The 16,093-nt window shown below is 34.8% G+C and overlaps 1 protein-coding gene across 10 annotated transcripts in view; it reads right to left on the reverse strand.

Annotated features, from left to right (window-relative positions):
- Nucleotides 1-685: 685 nt before the first annotated feature.
- Nucleotides 686-16,093, reverse strand: part of Cast (calpastatin) — a 119,523-nt gene continuing 104,115 nt past the window's right edge. For 7 of the 10 annotated variants that reach the window (XM_071612391.1, XM_071612392.1, XM_071612394.1 and 4 more), the window contains 8 exons: nucleotides 15,089-15,139; nucleotides 14,850-14,921; nucleotides 10,615-10,713; nucleotides 8,276-8,380; nucleotides 6,869-6,961; nucleotides 4,672-4,737; nucleotides 2,253-2,323; nucleotides 686-1,302 (listed from right to left, as the gene is read on the reverse strand). In XM_071612391.1, the coding sequence (XP_071468492.1) occupies nucleotides 2,273-2,323; nucleotides 4,672-4,737; nucleotides 6,869-6,961; nucleotides 8,276-8,380; nucleotides 10,615-10,713; nucleotides 14,850-14,921; nucleotides 15,089-15,139 (537 nt within the window). In that variant the 3' untranslated portion in view covers nucleotides 686-1,302; nucleotides 2,253-2,272. The remainder of the gene's footprint in view (nucleotides 1,303-2,252; nucleotides 2,324-4,671; nucleotides 4,738-6,868; nucleotides 6,962-8,275; nucleotides 8,381-10,614; nucleotides 10,714-14,849; nucleotides 14,922-15,088; nucleotides 15,140-16,093) is intronic. The other 3 variants (XM_071612387.1, XM_027927531.2, XM_071612390.1) reach the window with 2 other exon arrangements.

Consider the following 16,093-nt stretch of genomic DNA (forward strand, 5'->3'; position numbering starts at 1 on the left):
AGTGAAGTTCTAACAAAAATTTTAAATTGATTTTAAGGAAGGCTGTGCTCTCTAGAAACAAGAAATTCCAATCTGTTTTATTATATGTATCTGACATCTTTTCCTGCATCCACTGCCAGGAAATAAAGATGAAATTAATTATTTATCAAAATCCATCAATGATATCAGTGCAATGCTCATAAACTATTCATTCAGAAAGATATGAGAAACCACTCAAAGTTGTAGGACATCAGAGTTTAGTTCCTGAATTACTGTGGGGGAAAATCAGATTTTAGATTTTAGTGTACATATATACATATGTGTGTGTATTTTTTGCTTTTATTTTAAAGCAAAACTTTATTTTTGTATTTAGAAAACTAAACTTTCATAAAGCCAGATGCAATACAGTGCAAAGACTAATGTGATAAATGGCTCTAAGCAAACAATTGCTGTTTAGGCTTTATGTAGAGAGAGTAGAAAATACAGTTTAATAACATGCTATACCAACAAAATTCAAGCCATATGAATATTAAATGTTCTTGTTCTTGAAGGATTAAATGTTCTTGTTCTTGAAGCTTACTACACATCATCTAGCCTGTGTCTTAATCTTTTGCTGACTTGATTAAAGTCTCAGTGAGTTTTCTCTGACTATAAGGTACAGAAGTCCTCACCCCTGGAAATGAAGAGTTCAAACTGAAAAGGAGGATTGGTGCTTCCTGGTTTGTCCAGGTTACATAGTATTCATTTATTATTAGCAGCCCAAGAGGAGATATGTGCCCAATGTACAATATTTTATGTTTGACCTACAAACATTAACCCAAAGAAACATCAAACACAGTTCTGAAGCCCAAGAGAAAAGAGGTAAATAAGAAATCAGAACATTGATAAATGTTTGTTTAAAGCTTTGTTTTCCAAATGCTAAAAAAATATAATAATAAGTGCAAACTGAAAATGCTAATGAGATTTACAGGCACTGTGTTAGAATGTGCAAAGTCTGCAAGATTTTTCTTTCTATTTTTCTTTGGGGGGGTATTTAAGAAATTTTATCAAATATATTTCTTACAAATATAAAGCTTCCTTTCTCTCCCAACTGAAGGCAATTTAAAAAAAAAATTAAAAGTTCATCAACACTCAGTACAATAACACAGGTGAATCAGACAAATTCATTTTCTTTCTGGAAAAGAATAACAAACACTGTTTAGAATGTCAAACGACTTAACAGATACCACTATCTAGAAGCCACCCAGAAGAATGTTCTGTTGCCAAAGTCTTTATTCTTCAAAAGTCACCATCCACCAGCTGAAGATTTTTATATGTAGATACCTTGAAAAATTCAAATAAATCCAGTGAACCCTTTGATACATAATTTACATATCACAAGCACAGAAAATATGCTATGTAGTGAAAGCATTGTGTAACACACAAGAAGAAGCAATTTCCTATTTTAAGGAAATATGAGAGTATTCATAGAAAATTTTCATTAAACTCTGGAAAAAATCTTACAGCAGTTCTTTCTTATCACTATACCTCCCCTCTTTATAGGATCCATAAAAATGGATTGTGGTGAGAGAACTGAACCTGAGTTAGTCTACAATTTGAGTTCTCCTCGGCTTTGGTCAGTTAGCAGAGGTATACTATTGTGGCTTATGGTAAGATCTCCCTGCTCTGACAATTTCCACAAGAACCCATCTCTCAAGACAGATCTTAGAAATTCCTTCATCTGCTGGATTTTATCTTCATCTTCAGGCATCATAAATTAGAACCAAACATAGTACTTTACTTTCCAAAATTAAGACAAATAAAAATCAATCTTTTCCTTTGCCTTTGTTCCTTAAACCCTGTAATTTCTACTAGACTCTAAAGGGTACTCCCCCCGACTCACACACTGTATGTATATTGATATGTTGGTGCAATGTGAACCAAGGTCATTTCACTACAAGTTGTAACATTAATTTTGCTTTGCTACAGTAACTTGAAGTCGTAGCATTTGAATTTTGAAGTTCAATTGGCTTTAGCTAGTCATTTACTTAAGAATCTTCTCTAATAACAAAATCTTAATCATAAGATTAATGTTTTTAAACATTCTAATATTACAATAATCCCATTTTGCATTCCTCAGATAATTTCTGATTACTCTGAAATTGTGCAAGGTGCATTTCATGATGATAGTATAAAAAAAGCATGAAGTATTTAAGAGGTGGACTTGAATGCTTTCCACATAACACAGGTTGACAGAAGAAACAAAATAGTCTTCATTTACAACGAACACTCACCTTACCAAACAGTGTAAACTTTAACTTGTTTTTCTTTCATCAGTTTTTGGCTTGGAAGCTTCCTCCATTGTCTAAAAGGGAGAGCAAAACCATCAGTGAGCTCCTTTTTTGGATTAAGTGTCAAAAACAGGGAAGGTTTATGAGGAATAGGCTTGTCAAATTCAAAGATGATGGTAATGTGAAAATAGGTTGGTTCTAAGTTTCTCTTCTTCAACTGACCAGAACACTGTGTCTTCTTCCCCTTTGATCTTCTAATAGAAAAATAATTTTAAGTGATCCCAAATTTCTCACTCTAAACATTTTTATATTTATATGAATTTATTTATGCAGTGCTGGAGATGTAACCCAGTGTCTTACTTGCAAATGCTCTACCACTGAGCTATTACCCAAACCCTATAAACTTGTTTTTTGAAAAGCCATTGGTAGGCAACTTTTAAATATGGACAGGTCTTCTTGGATGGCAGTATTTTATCATTCTATAGTGATCCATTATTTTCCCATATTTAGGGCTGTAACTGGCTAGCTAATACACTCATTATACAGGGTTATTAAGTTTTCTATTTTCATTAAGGGGCTAATCAAATACTTAATATAAATAAAATTAAATAATAAGCAAGTAAGTACTTAATCCATCTAAGATATAATGGTACTAGTAACTGTCAATTATGAGTCCTGTTTCTTGTATCCTTTAATAGAATCTAATATAGAAGATTTCATAATCTTGTTCTTAAGAGTTTTAATGCAAATAGTCTAGTTTTAAAAACTGTACCTTTAATTTCCCATTATGATCAGAGGATCATAATTATAACCATGTGAGTCATACATTCTTGGAATTAGAAGAGACCTATAAATTGTCAAATCCAATGTCTATTGCTGACCACGACATGAGTTATTTTAACAATAGGAAGCTCCCAAAAGTTGTCCATTAATATTCAACTAACTCCAAACCTTGGCCTTGACACTATGACTTCCATTCATTACCTTTCATTCTACTTTCTAGAGCAACATGAAGACTTATGTACTGATATAGTCTGCATGCCGAATGCCCTCCAGAAGTCCATGTATGAAAGGATTGGTCCCCAGGGTGGCACTGTTGGTGGGTGCTATGGACCTTTAAGAGGGTGGGGCCTTATGGGAGGTCCTTGGGCCAGTAGGGGCATGCCCTCAAAGTGGACTGTGGTAAACCATTTCTTCTTCCTTTTTTTTTTTTTTTTCTTTTTGCTTCCTGGCTGATGAAGTGAGCAGTTTGCTTTGGCACATGTTCTCACCATGATGTGTGCCTTACCAGAAGACCAAAGCAAGGGGGAAAACTGAACATGGGCTTGAATCTCCAAAAGCCATGAGCCAAAACAAACCTTTTCTCTTTATATGTTAATTGCCTTAGATATTCACTATAGTGACAGATACATGACTAATACATGAACTAATAATCTCATTATGTACTAATCTCCCTAATAGTTGCAGTCTAATGAATATATTTGACCATAGAAACTGAATAACTATCTCCCCTAATTTTATATACTATTTTCATGCCCTAAAATTTATATAAATTATATATTCTGGTATTATTGAAATAAAGGCAGAAAATTTGAATTGTGTTAAGAACATTCACAATTTATTTTGATTTTTAAAGCTCCAATTATTTAGAAGTTATTAATATATTACTGATATATTACTACTTAGTAATATAATAATATTAAATATATTTTACACGGAAATCTAAAATTACTTAGCATATCATGTATATACATGTACCTATATACATACACATATGCATAAGTATATTTTTAAAATTCAGTTTCTTGGGCAAGAAATGCTAGAGCTAGCTAGTGCTTAAAAATCTTTTATTGTAAATAGCTGTTATAGTTTAGCTATAAAGTTTTCCCTGAAAAGCTTATGTGTTGCTCTACTGTTATGTATGTATATCTAAAAAAGAACAACAACAACAAAAAAAAAAACAATAAAAAAGCTCATGTGTTAGAAATATGATATGCAACGTAGGAACATTCAGAAGTGAAATGATTAGATTGTAAGAGCTGTAACCTATTCAGTAGATGAACCCATTTGACAGATTAAGAATTTGAAAGGATTAGGACACTGGGAGGTAACTGTAGGCAGGCGGGACACAGCTAGAGGAAGTATGTCACTGGGGGTGTACTCTTGGGGATTTTATTTTGCTCTGCTCCTTGTTCTCTCTCTCTCTCTCCCCACACCCCTTTCTCCTTCTCATGCGTGGACTGAACCTCTGAAACTATGAACCTAAAATAAACTTTTCTTTCCTTTAAATTGTTCTTGTCAGATGATTTGGTCACAGCAACAAAAAGTTGACTTACAATAAGAAACTAAATTACTACCAGGGATAAATCCTACTTCCATGTAATTGCTAAACTAATGTTTAGTTTAACAGCCTCATGTTTACCTTTTCTGAATCTTTCGCTTCACCTCCATTTTGGGATGATTTGGAACTGGAAGCCTCCTTCTTATCCTAAAGCAAAGGAAATGCAATGAGGTTACTTGCTGTCATCAATCCATCTAGCAACTAACTCCTGGCTATGATCAAATTAATCTAGACTATTTTTACAAGCAGCCTGTAAATTCCCAATTTAATTAATAACAGGTGTTTTAGTCATGAGTTTTTAAAACAATGGTGAATGTACACAGAAGTGTTTAAGGCAGGAAGTTAAAAGATTAAAAATAAGGTATGAAGTGAGCATCCTATGGATGATCTGCTGAGTTCCATGGTATGTGACTCACACACAACTAATTCTGATCATCAAAATGGAACTTGTCCATCATCAAAAAGACAAGAAATAACAAGTGTTTTCTCAAGGGGGTGGAGAAAAGAGAATCTTAGTACATACACTATTGATGGGAATGTAGATTGGTCCAACTATTAAGGAAAACAGTGTGAATACTAAAGAATTAAAAATAGAACTATCATACACCCCAGCAATCCTTCTTCTGAGCATATGCTCAAAGGAGGTGAAATTACGCCCTCAAAAAGGTATCTGCACTCCTATGTTCCTTATAGTATCATTTACAATAGCCAAGATATGAAAATAAGCTAAATATACTTAGATAAATAAAAAAAGAAAATGGCAATTATACACAATGAAATACTATTCAAGCCTTAAAAAAGGACAGCTTGCCATTTGCCACAGCATGGACACACCAGGAGGACAATGCTAATTGAAGTATTCCAGGCACAGAAAGCAAAATATTGAATGATCTCATGTAGATTACAACAAAAGAAAAGCAGTCAGGCGCAGTGGTACATGTCTGTAATCTCAGGAGCTTGGGAGGCTGAGGCAGGAGGATAGCAAGTTCAAAGCCAGCCTAAGCAACTCAGTGGGACCTTGTCCCTAAATAAAATACAAAATAGGGCTGGGGATGTGACTCAGTGGTTGAGTGCCCCTGAGTTCAATCCTTGGTACCAAAAAATAAAATAAAATAGAAAAGCTTAAATACACAGAGAGAACGAACAGTGGTTACCATGGGCAGGGCAGGCATAGGGGGCAGGAAATTAGGGAGATGTGTGATGTGTGTCAAAGAACATGAAATAGCAAATAAGTAGGATGAACAAGTCTAGAGATCTAAATCACATTATAAGGAGAAAGTTATAAAATTATATTGTATAAGAAATTTTTGTTAAGTAGATTTTAGCTGCTTGTCACAAAAATGTAATAATAAATTAATAATAACCAATATGTCAATCTGCTTCACTACAGTAACCATTTTCCTATCTTTATGGATCCCATAACATCATGTAAACCTCAAATATACACAAAAACAATTGATGAAAACAAACAAAATAAACTGTACATAAAACACACACACACACACATACACACAAAATGAAACCAAAACTCAGAGCATTTTTGGACTGGCTTTTGTAGTTAAAACCAAGACATTGTTGTCAGTGTTATGTGGAGAAATTTAACAATGCAAACAACTGCAGAGCTGGAGTAGGTTACATAGGAAAATAAAATCCATTTACCATAAAAAGATATTAGGAGTTTCCAAGTGTGAAATAGGATATTGAGGAGGTCTACAAAGGAAATCACCCAATACAAAAAGACCAACTATGCCATGATTGGAAGCTATGATTAATAATAACCAAAGCAAGGTTAAATCTAAGATCTGCAGGATGTATTGTTCTGAGAATAATAGCGAAGGAATTCATTTCATGTTTCCTTCTATGTGAATTAAGGGTGGCCATGGTTTACAGGTACAGAACCTCACACTTGTTGAATTAGACATTAGTTTTTCATTCACTTTTAATCACATTTTGAGAATCTGCTAAGTATCAGGCATTTTGCTACTGCTGAGCACACAGGTCATCAGTGAATGATGACCATTATTCCAACTCTGTTTACATCACAGGACCCAGCTTATAAACACCAAATACTATTGGCTTAAATAAATATTAACAGAATTCTGGACAGGCTGCTTGTCATCCCTGGGGACACATTAAAAGTGTTCAGAAATGGTGCATTTTTATGCTATTGTAAAAGAGTGCACCTCTATTTATTTTAATTTTCACCTTTATTTTATTTTATCTTGAATTTATAAATCTTTGTAGCATAAACCCAATCTTGCCATTTGCCTCAGTTTACCTGCCCATCATCGTCCAGGAGGTGTCTGTATTCAGGTGGGATAGTGTCATCTCTTTCCCCCAGCTTGTCTCTGTGTTCAGCTTTAGTTCTTTCCTATAAACATTGACAGACATAATGACTCTTCATTTCCTCCTTCACTTAGAAAAATACATTCTAGGATGCAGCATTTGTTTTACTCTTCTGAGGCAAAACATATGCTCTGTGTTTATTTTTTAAGCAATAAAACAACAAAATGGATGACAACAGTTAGTGAAAAAATGTCAACCCATATGTTTCTATATATCAGCCTATATCTGTGAAGTTTCTGTTTGTATTTTAAATTGAAATAAAGGATTAAATAATTATCTTCAGGAGCCACATTAGGAGAGAAAAACCCAAGGGTATAAAATAAGTTTTTTCTTGTTCAAATTTCAAATAAAATACATTGACATGTCAGAAGGTCATATTTACAGCTTCGACTATTTTTAACCAACTCTGAAGGAGTTGACAATTGTAGAAAATCTGATGCTTGTATTGCAGTGAGGAAGCACCTGCTGGTGTATAAGCCATACTTGCCCCAGCATCCCCACCTGTGGGTCTCTGCTAGGCTCCGTACAGATTCTCGGACCCTCCCTGCAAGTGGAGTAGAGTTGATTTTTCTGAATTATTAGAATTTCACTTTCCAAATATAAATTAAGTTCACATTCACTATTCCTGTGATGGAATGACAATTGCAGAAATGCCAGAAATGCTCTGCCTTTGTGACATTGATTTGGCTGATCAGATAGTTACATTGTGGTTCTAAGTTAGTTTCAAAGCAGCTGAAATAGATTAAGTATTGTGCACTGAGTATAAATAAGTGCTTATACCTAGTATATCAAATGTATAGAATTAACTGTGCCCTCTTCATAGTGCTGAACTCAGCCCAAGGCCTCTCATTTGGAGTTTGATTTCAGATTTAGTTATACATGCAAGAGAAGGCTGCTGGGGGAAACCTCTGACCAATACATGACCTTCAACACTACTAGCACACAAAATGTGTTCAATTAAAAAGTGCACACATATGCATATCATATGTATGATGTCCTTATTCCCAAGTAAAACTAGGAAAAGGTAATGCAAAAGAAGAAAACAGAATTAAGAAAGCAGAACTGCACTGTGTAACAATGGAAACATCACTACAAGGTCAGGTCTCACAAATAGGACATATGACTGTCTTAGTGTCTGTGCGACAAACATAATCCTTCAAGAGGAAATAAAGAAATGCCACATAGACCACAGGGCAGAAAAAAAACAATGAAACTCAAATTAGCCAACTGTTCACTTAGGCCAGCTAAATATAATATCAGAGGTATTTTTTTCCCTTTTTTGTGGAGGATGGGATATTATATGCTTTAAAAACCTTACATGAATAATTTTTTTTTTTACCTTCACTTTATCTTCCATTGGTTTGTTCTCATCTGGGTCAGGCTGCCTTTGCCCGAGACTATCAGAAAGTTTATCCAAGGCATCGTCAAGCTCTTTGTCTCTCTGCTAAAAAAGTAAATAATTCTAAATTAGTTACTGCTTAGTCAAACTGTATCAGAGGCAAGTAAGCCAAAGAGCCCCATTTTTTCAGGAGTGGACTTGTTTTCTTGGAAGAGAAACTGGGTGGGTTGCAGGAATAGATATGGTTACAGAAGTTGAGTGAAAGGGAGAGGCAGCAGTAATACGTGTCCATTTGACTGGGTTGGAGCACCAGGGCCATATGCTCACCCTGCCCAGAATTCTGGAAAAAAAACCCCACCAAATTATGGAATTCTCTGTGGTAGTGTCAGGGGCTGCACCCCAACAGGTGACCCAGAGGTTACCCTCACCCTAGAGGGTCCAAACGTAAATGAACCAGTCACTTTCCTTTTATTTAGATATTAAACACAATTTTTTTAAAAAAGGATATGACAATCCACAGATGTCAGATGGTTAGCAGGTGGGATTTTGCAAAAGAAGATGAGTATTTCATTGGTGTTGTGGGTACACATGACAAACAGATCTAGAAAGTACATTCAAGAAGTACAGCATGACCACAGCAAATTGTGGGAAGCCATACAGCACATTTCCATCCCAGTACTTCCTGGAGCACAAAACTCCAGAGATAAACTGGTATCACAAGAGTGAATAGGGATTCTCTGCCATAGCAGGGAGGAGGGGATTCAAAAGACTTCAGAGAATTTCTGCACTGGTGGGGAATCGGGAATGGTGCAATCACCAAGAAGCCCATAGAAGTGAAAATGTCCAATGTCCCAGCAAAGAAAACTCAGGCGAATTATGATGGTTTAGTTGACTCCTAATACCCAAACACATTCATTTGAATAAATCTTTTTGCCTAGTTTTAGGGATGTCTTCAAATAAAACATGGAGTCAAACTAGACTCTGATGGGGAAAGTGAAGGATCATCACAAGATGTATTTGTGAAAGGCAAAAGGCTTTTGATTACTGTTTCCTAATAGACTCAATAACCTCCGGCCTGAATAGGTGTTAGGAACTGAAATACATATAGCAGCTTGAGTTATTACTGATTCTGTTACACAAGAACTTCTGCCATTAGGGAAACACACACACACACACACACACACACACACACACACACTTTAGAGCCCAGAATTGCAGCTGCTAATGGGGAAATTCCCAGTGGCCCAGTCTGGGCTTTGTCATCTGTGCTTCTGGATATTTTCAGATGGTCCTGAGACTGACCAGACAGGATGAAAATCCATCAGAATCTGAGACTCCAGCACTAAGTAAGCTTTGAAGTTACATCAAAAGAAAAGGCAGCACAGCTGACCTCACCATAGCGACTTCATCTCTTTCTAGCAAATGAGGCATTGTTCCCAACAGGGAAGATGGGGACCTGGCTGGAGGCCACTCTTTATCTTCTGATGTGTTGTAGATAATGTATCATTTAACATAGTACAGATAATTAATCAAGGAAGTCTAGAACAGCTTTGGACCTATGGCCTTGCTTCAGAACTTGTAAACAATTAAAACAATATTGATGCATGAAAATGACAAGTTTTTACTGGTGTGAATGGGGAAAACAATGCTATTCAATAACATGCTTGTAATTTTTTTTGGGGGGGGGCAGGAGAAACTTAAATACTGCAAAATTGCATAAAATAAATCTGAGGTTAAATAACCTGTAGTAAATTATAGCATGTGCCAAAAACTTCATAAAGAAAAAAAAAATCAATTATCAGGAAAGCTAAGGAATTTTTCAAATCGAGTAATTAAAATACATACACAATATATATTATTGTACTTGCAATTATGGTAAAGCAGCAATCATGTTAAGGTCCTTGACTGTGAGTAAAATGGTTTCACATATGTCATTTCATTTAACCACTTCACAGATATTCTCTGCCATCTCCCAATATAGCCAGACTAGGATTTTCTAAAATGGAAAGTGCCTAATCTAATAATCTTGTCTATTTTCATTTGATGTAAGCAGGTATCCTATTTTCTTTCTTATTGCTGTTTTTGGAATATTTTAATTCCAATATATTTTGGAATATTTAGATAAACTGTTTTAGACATATAGTTTTCCATTTTTGTGTCTTTATTTTTCTATTCAATTCTTTTTCTTTATATCAGTCTAACATCTTATAGCACCTTTTACTTTCTAATCTGCTGCCAATAATATACATAGCATATATAATGTCATCTACAATGCGTTACATACAAATAGTCATAGTTACAAGTATACATAAGTGTTCCAAATAAGATAAGTTGCTTACCAAATTGTCAGGTGGGGGCTTTGCAGGGTGGGTGGCTGAAGCTGGGGTTTGGGAAACCACTTCTGAGACGACAGCAGAAAGTTTATCATCTGCAAATTCCTTTTATGAAAAATTTTTTTGTCAGTAATATGTTACATATAAAATCATGCCCACAAGGCTTTGAAGATAGATGTAATGACTGTTCATTCTCTTGATTCAAATACATGCAGAGCAACACAACTTAAAAGCAATGTTTTCCATTTCATCTCTAAAGCATTATTTTATACTATTTTCTATTCTGTAGTCATATTTATTATTCTAAATATTAACTGTTCAATAATGACTTATAGTTCTGGAATTTGTTTATATACTTCCCTTTGTACACTTAACGTTGTTCAAAGGTTTTCAAGTTTTTGGCAACAAACGATCTAACTAAGCTTTAGAAGTGAGTGTTTATAGTGCTGGCTATATTCTACCCAGTTGCCCTCTCAGAGTTGCTAGGAGTTTGTGCTGCTAAAAAACAATGAATGAGTGTGTTTCTGATACATGTAATATGATGCAAACTGTTGCTTCAATATTACAATATATGGTGTAAAGTTACAGTTTAATATTTTTCCTGAATGTTGGATAATTATTCCAGAAACTTTCTGAAATAATTTCTTCTCACTTTATTTTAAACAATATACTAAATTTGTCATTTATGTCCACTTCTTAATTTTCTTTCACTGACTTAAGCCATGTTTACTCTCTGAATCATAAATAAGAGACATGATTACTGTATAACATATGCTAGTGTTCAGTTGTATTAATCTTCCATAAAAATACTGAAAAGAAGTTTTCCATACTTTGGTTTTCCATATTTTTATACATTTACTTTCCAAATATATTTTAGAATAATTCAAGTTACAGAAAGTACCTTATTGCTATTTTAAAAACAAATTAATACATATAAAATGACTTGAAGTAATTATAAACATTCTTTTAGATATTTAGATAACTGTCTTAGACATAGTTTTCCATTTTTGTGTCTTTATTTTTCTATTCAATTCTTTTTTTTCTTTACATAAGTCTAACATCTTACAGCACTTTTATTATCTAATCTATTTCATAGCATATATAATGTCATCTACAAATGTTATATACAAATAGTCATAGTTACAAGTATACACAAGTGTATCTTTTTAATGTGTTATTTTTTAATCTGTCATTATTCCTCCATAAATTATACAGAAATGACTATAAAATCAAATTTTCATAGTTTTTAAGGGAAATGAAATCAGTTTGATATTTAATTATTGAAATTAAAATAGATTATTGAAATTAAATAGATACTATGTAACACATTAAGGGATTACCTATCCTTTCTAAGTTTTTAATTAAAACATGAATGTATGTAAAATTCCAAATATATCTTTTATATGAACATAATTACTTGATTGTTTCTCTATGATTTTCCTGTGAGTGAATGAATGACTCAGTGCCCCTGGGTTCAATGATGTTTTTAATTTTTTTTATTTTGAGACAGGGTCTTGCTAAGTTACTTAGAGCCTTGCTAGATTGCTGAGGCTGGCCTTGAATTTGCAATCCTCCTGCCTCAGCCTCCCAGGGCACTAGGATTACAGGTGTGAGTCACCACATCTGATGAATGCTTAACTTATGATAAAAGCTAGTGACTACTTTAAAAACTTGTTATAGTTCATTCTAGTAATCTTTTTATACCTAAAAATTTAAGTGCCTTTGGATGATATTGCTATATTCAATGAAGCTTTAAGATTTGGACCATAATCCCTGTAGAAGCAAGCATGTATAACACTATCTTTTTCATGACATATTCATCACCTGGAAACTACCTGAGTGTTAAACATGTAAAAGAGTTATCTCTAGAGCTCTGGCAGGAGGTAAGCTGGGGGACAGGTCTAATCTCTTCTTCAGTTTTCCTTTGTTCAAATTTTATGAATTGTTTTATTTTGTATTTTTGTTTGTTATCTCATTAGAAAACCGTTATATGTAGTGATTACTAATAATTTTGTGTGCTGATTGTTACTTTTACTTGTTCTTGATTTCTTACTTTCACAATGGATTGTACTTTTTAAAGACCTTCTTCTTTTATACCTGCCAGTGCTTTATAGACATCCATAAAAATCAACTGGGGATTGGCTTTGAACTATCAATAATTAGGTTGATCTCTAACACTGATTATTACCTTGTTCTCATTTTAGAATTTCATTCTATTTATACAATCTTTATTTTTTAGAGAGAGAGAGAGAATTTTTTAATATTTATTTTTTAGTTTTTGGTGGACACAATATCTTTATTTTATTTTTATGTGGTGCTGAGATCAAACCCAGCGCCCCACGCATGCCAGGTGAGCGTGCTACCGCTTGAGCCACATCCCCAGACCGGCACAATCTTTTCCTCTTTTTCATTTGCTGCTGTTTTGTAATGTATTAGTTTTTTTCAGAAGAAACAACCACTTCAAGCTTCACTTATGCTGCTGCTTTTATCTGTTATTATGAGTCCTTTGCTTCCTCTGCTCCTAGGTTAGTGAGTCTTTTGGGTGGTCATGTTACTACCGCTTTTAGCTACTTAAATTTAAAATTCAACAAACTTTTGGTTTATCAAGTTTTTCTTTCTCTGTTATTGAAAAAGGCATTTATGACAATAAATACATCTCATGAGTACTGCTTTGGTTGCTTCACAAAGTCTTTTAATTTGTAATGTCATCTTGATTTTTTTTTTTTTCTTGTGGATTGAACCCAGGGTACTTAACCACTGAGCTATATACCCAGCTCTTTTTATATTTATTTTGCAACAGGGTCTTGCTAAGTTGCTTGGGGCATTATTAAATTGCTGAGGCTTGCTTAGAACTCACCATCCTCCTGCCACAGCCTCCCTAGCTGCTGGGATTGACAGGCATATGACACCATATGCCTGGCTCTTCTTGATTTTTTTAAATGATAATCTATTTTGAATTTACTACTTAATTTCTGTCACCTTAGGGGAATATTTTAAATATTCTATTTCTGTTCTGTTTTATTATGATCAAACAACATGATATATACAGTATTCTTGTACATTGGACTACTATGAGGCAGTATATGGTATGTTTCCCCCAATGTTCTTGGGACTGTTCCCCAAAGAGTTTTCTAGTTTGTCCATTTTATTTTTTATCTCAAATCATGTCTTTGCTTAGACAACTTCTTAGGGTGGGGAGGTCATACACATTCAATGTTACAATTTTCAAATCTTTGAATTCCTAAAAGGGAGAAACCCTGACTATGGTAATAATAATAATAATAATAATAATGATAGTATGTTGAAAGGAAGTAAGGCCCATTTCCCACACCTAGCTCATATGTTCTGAATTACTGTGATGGGATGATTTCATATCCCCAGGACACTGTTCCTGTTGTACTTTTCCCCATATCTTATATCCAGGTTGGAGGTGCCTGTCTGTGATGTGTCCTGCTTAAACTCATGATGAGAGGAAGGTCATGGGATGGGGTGACTGCATGTCATGATGTTCTCCTAGGGGCACTGTGAGGAGCACACACTGTTTAGTGGCCTCTTCTCAAAGGGCTTATTGCTTTAGCAAGAGCAGAACTTCAGGTCATGCCAAGGAATCTTTATTTTTTCTCCTCCTGCTTTCCAACTGATACGTTTTCTTTGTCATCATCCACACAGGAGAGCTTCTTAATTTGCTTTTCAACTGACTGCTAACAATACATTCAGTGATTTAAGTAACTGAGTTAGCTGTAAATAGATATACCAGGCCACATAAGTTACTTAAATAGGAACTCTAACAGACTTATATGTTCACATATAAAATGCCATGAAAATCCTACAGTAGAAAAGCCTGTTTGACATTACCAACATTGTCCAATTTGTTCAGCAACATTCCCTTTGAGAGACTATCTATTCCATATGGAGCTAAGTTTCCTTAGGAGGCAATTTGGAAAATGATAAATTACAGAAATGACAGGTAAAGAGGTCTGAGAAGTGATTTTGGAGAAACTCAAATTTAAACTCTCTTTTCATATAGATACTTAACATAGTAAATACTCATTGGTCCAATTAGTTAGACTGTTGAAATCATCCACTGTTCAGAACAATGTTTCAGGTGCAATATATTTTTAATGGTTACAGTGTGATGAGGACCATAAATTTTGTGATCGTTTCCTCAGCTTCCAAGTCAGATTCTAGTTACAAGTTTCCATTTATTTCTGCCAAAAATAAACCAGAAGTTTCAAACTTACAAGAGAGGAAATGTCCGGGTTACCAGCGAAGTCCTCAGACAAAGCATTGAGAAGGAACTCGTCGCTCATGGGCTGCAAGAACCAGGAAATGAGATCAACATTAGTGACATCTGTCTCCTCTTGAAAAGGCAGTCACTATTGCATATTGATCAACTCACTAAAAGGAAAACTCTCCCTTTCCCAAACTATCAATCAGGACCAAAGAGACAGATATACTCAAAGAAAACTGATTTGCTTACCGGAAGCTGTTCCTTGGGCTCTTTAGCCAGGAGTGGTTTTCCATCTTTATCCTATTCAGGGGGAAACATGGCAATGAATCATTTCACACTTTATCCCAAATATGAAATCTATACACATTACAAGGGATCAATATACCTAATGTTGTACACATTAAATTAGAGTTAACATTTCAGGAAACAAATTCTCTCACTAGAGAACACACTCTAATTAGTTCATGCCAACAGTCAGCTCACATGCACCAGGTATTCCCCAAGGCATGGAGTTTGCACACCTGATTACACATGGCTTATGGCCCCAGAGGCCCAGAGAGTAGGCACAGGAGAAAAAACACACAAACAGTCAATGTAATGTGATGTATGGGGTTGTGACAGGGATTTACAGGACATAACAAATTAGTCCTTTGCCTACCTGGGGATGGGCTTTGCAGGAGTTGCCTGGAAAATTCAGGTTAACTTCATAAAGCATGCATACAACAAACAAGCATTGATAATGGGCCTTAAGCACTGAGAATGCATTAGAAAAATAGCATGAAGTCCCAACCAAACTTCAGGACGCTTAGATTAGCGGTGTTTAAAATTTAAGGCTCAAATTATACCGTGCTTTAAATGACTCCAAGTATAATAAGAAAAAAACTGATAGAGCATTTAGGACTCTTCAGGAAAAGATGATCTATAAATTAATGGTAAATCTCATTTATCCATGTACACGCACACACAAATAAAGCCCAAGGTTATATATGAAGATATCTCCTGAAAAACTGTTCAAGGTGGTTTTATTTATTTTGGTTTTTGTATTTAAAATGTGAGGTGCAATGATTTAGAGATAGCATCTGCTTCCCTCATGAAAAACACAAACTCCTTTATCCCTTTCCATTTCCTCTGTAGTCCACTTGCACCTTCTGACCCTTCTTCCATTAGGAGCGAAAGCAGAACCTGGGCTTGTTATCCACCATCCCTTAGCTGCAAAGGTAATAAATGTCCCAAGTGATATCTGTGACCCTGGGG

The sequence above is a fragment of the Marmota flaviventris genome, chromosome 5 (assembly GCF_047511675.1).
Source record: "Marmota flaviventris isolate mMarFla1 chromosome 5, mMarFla1.hap1, whole genome shotgun sequence".
Classification (NCBI taxonomy): Eukaryota; Metazoa; Chordata; class Mammalia; order Rodentia; family Sciuridae; genus Marmota; species Marmota flaviventris.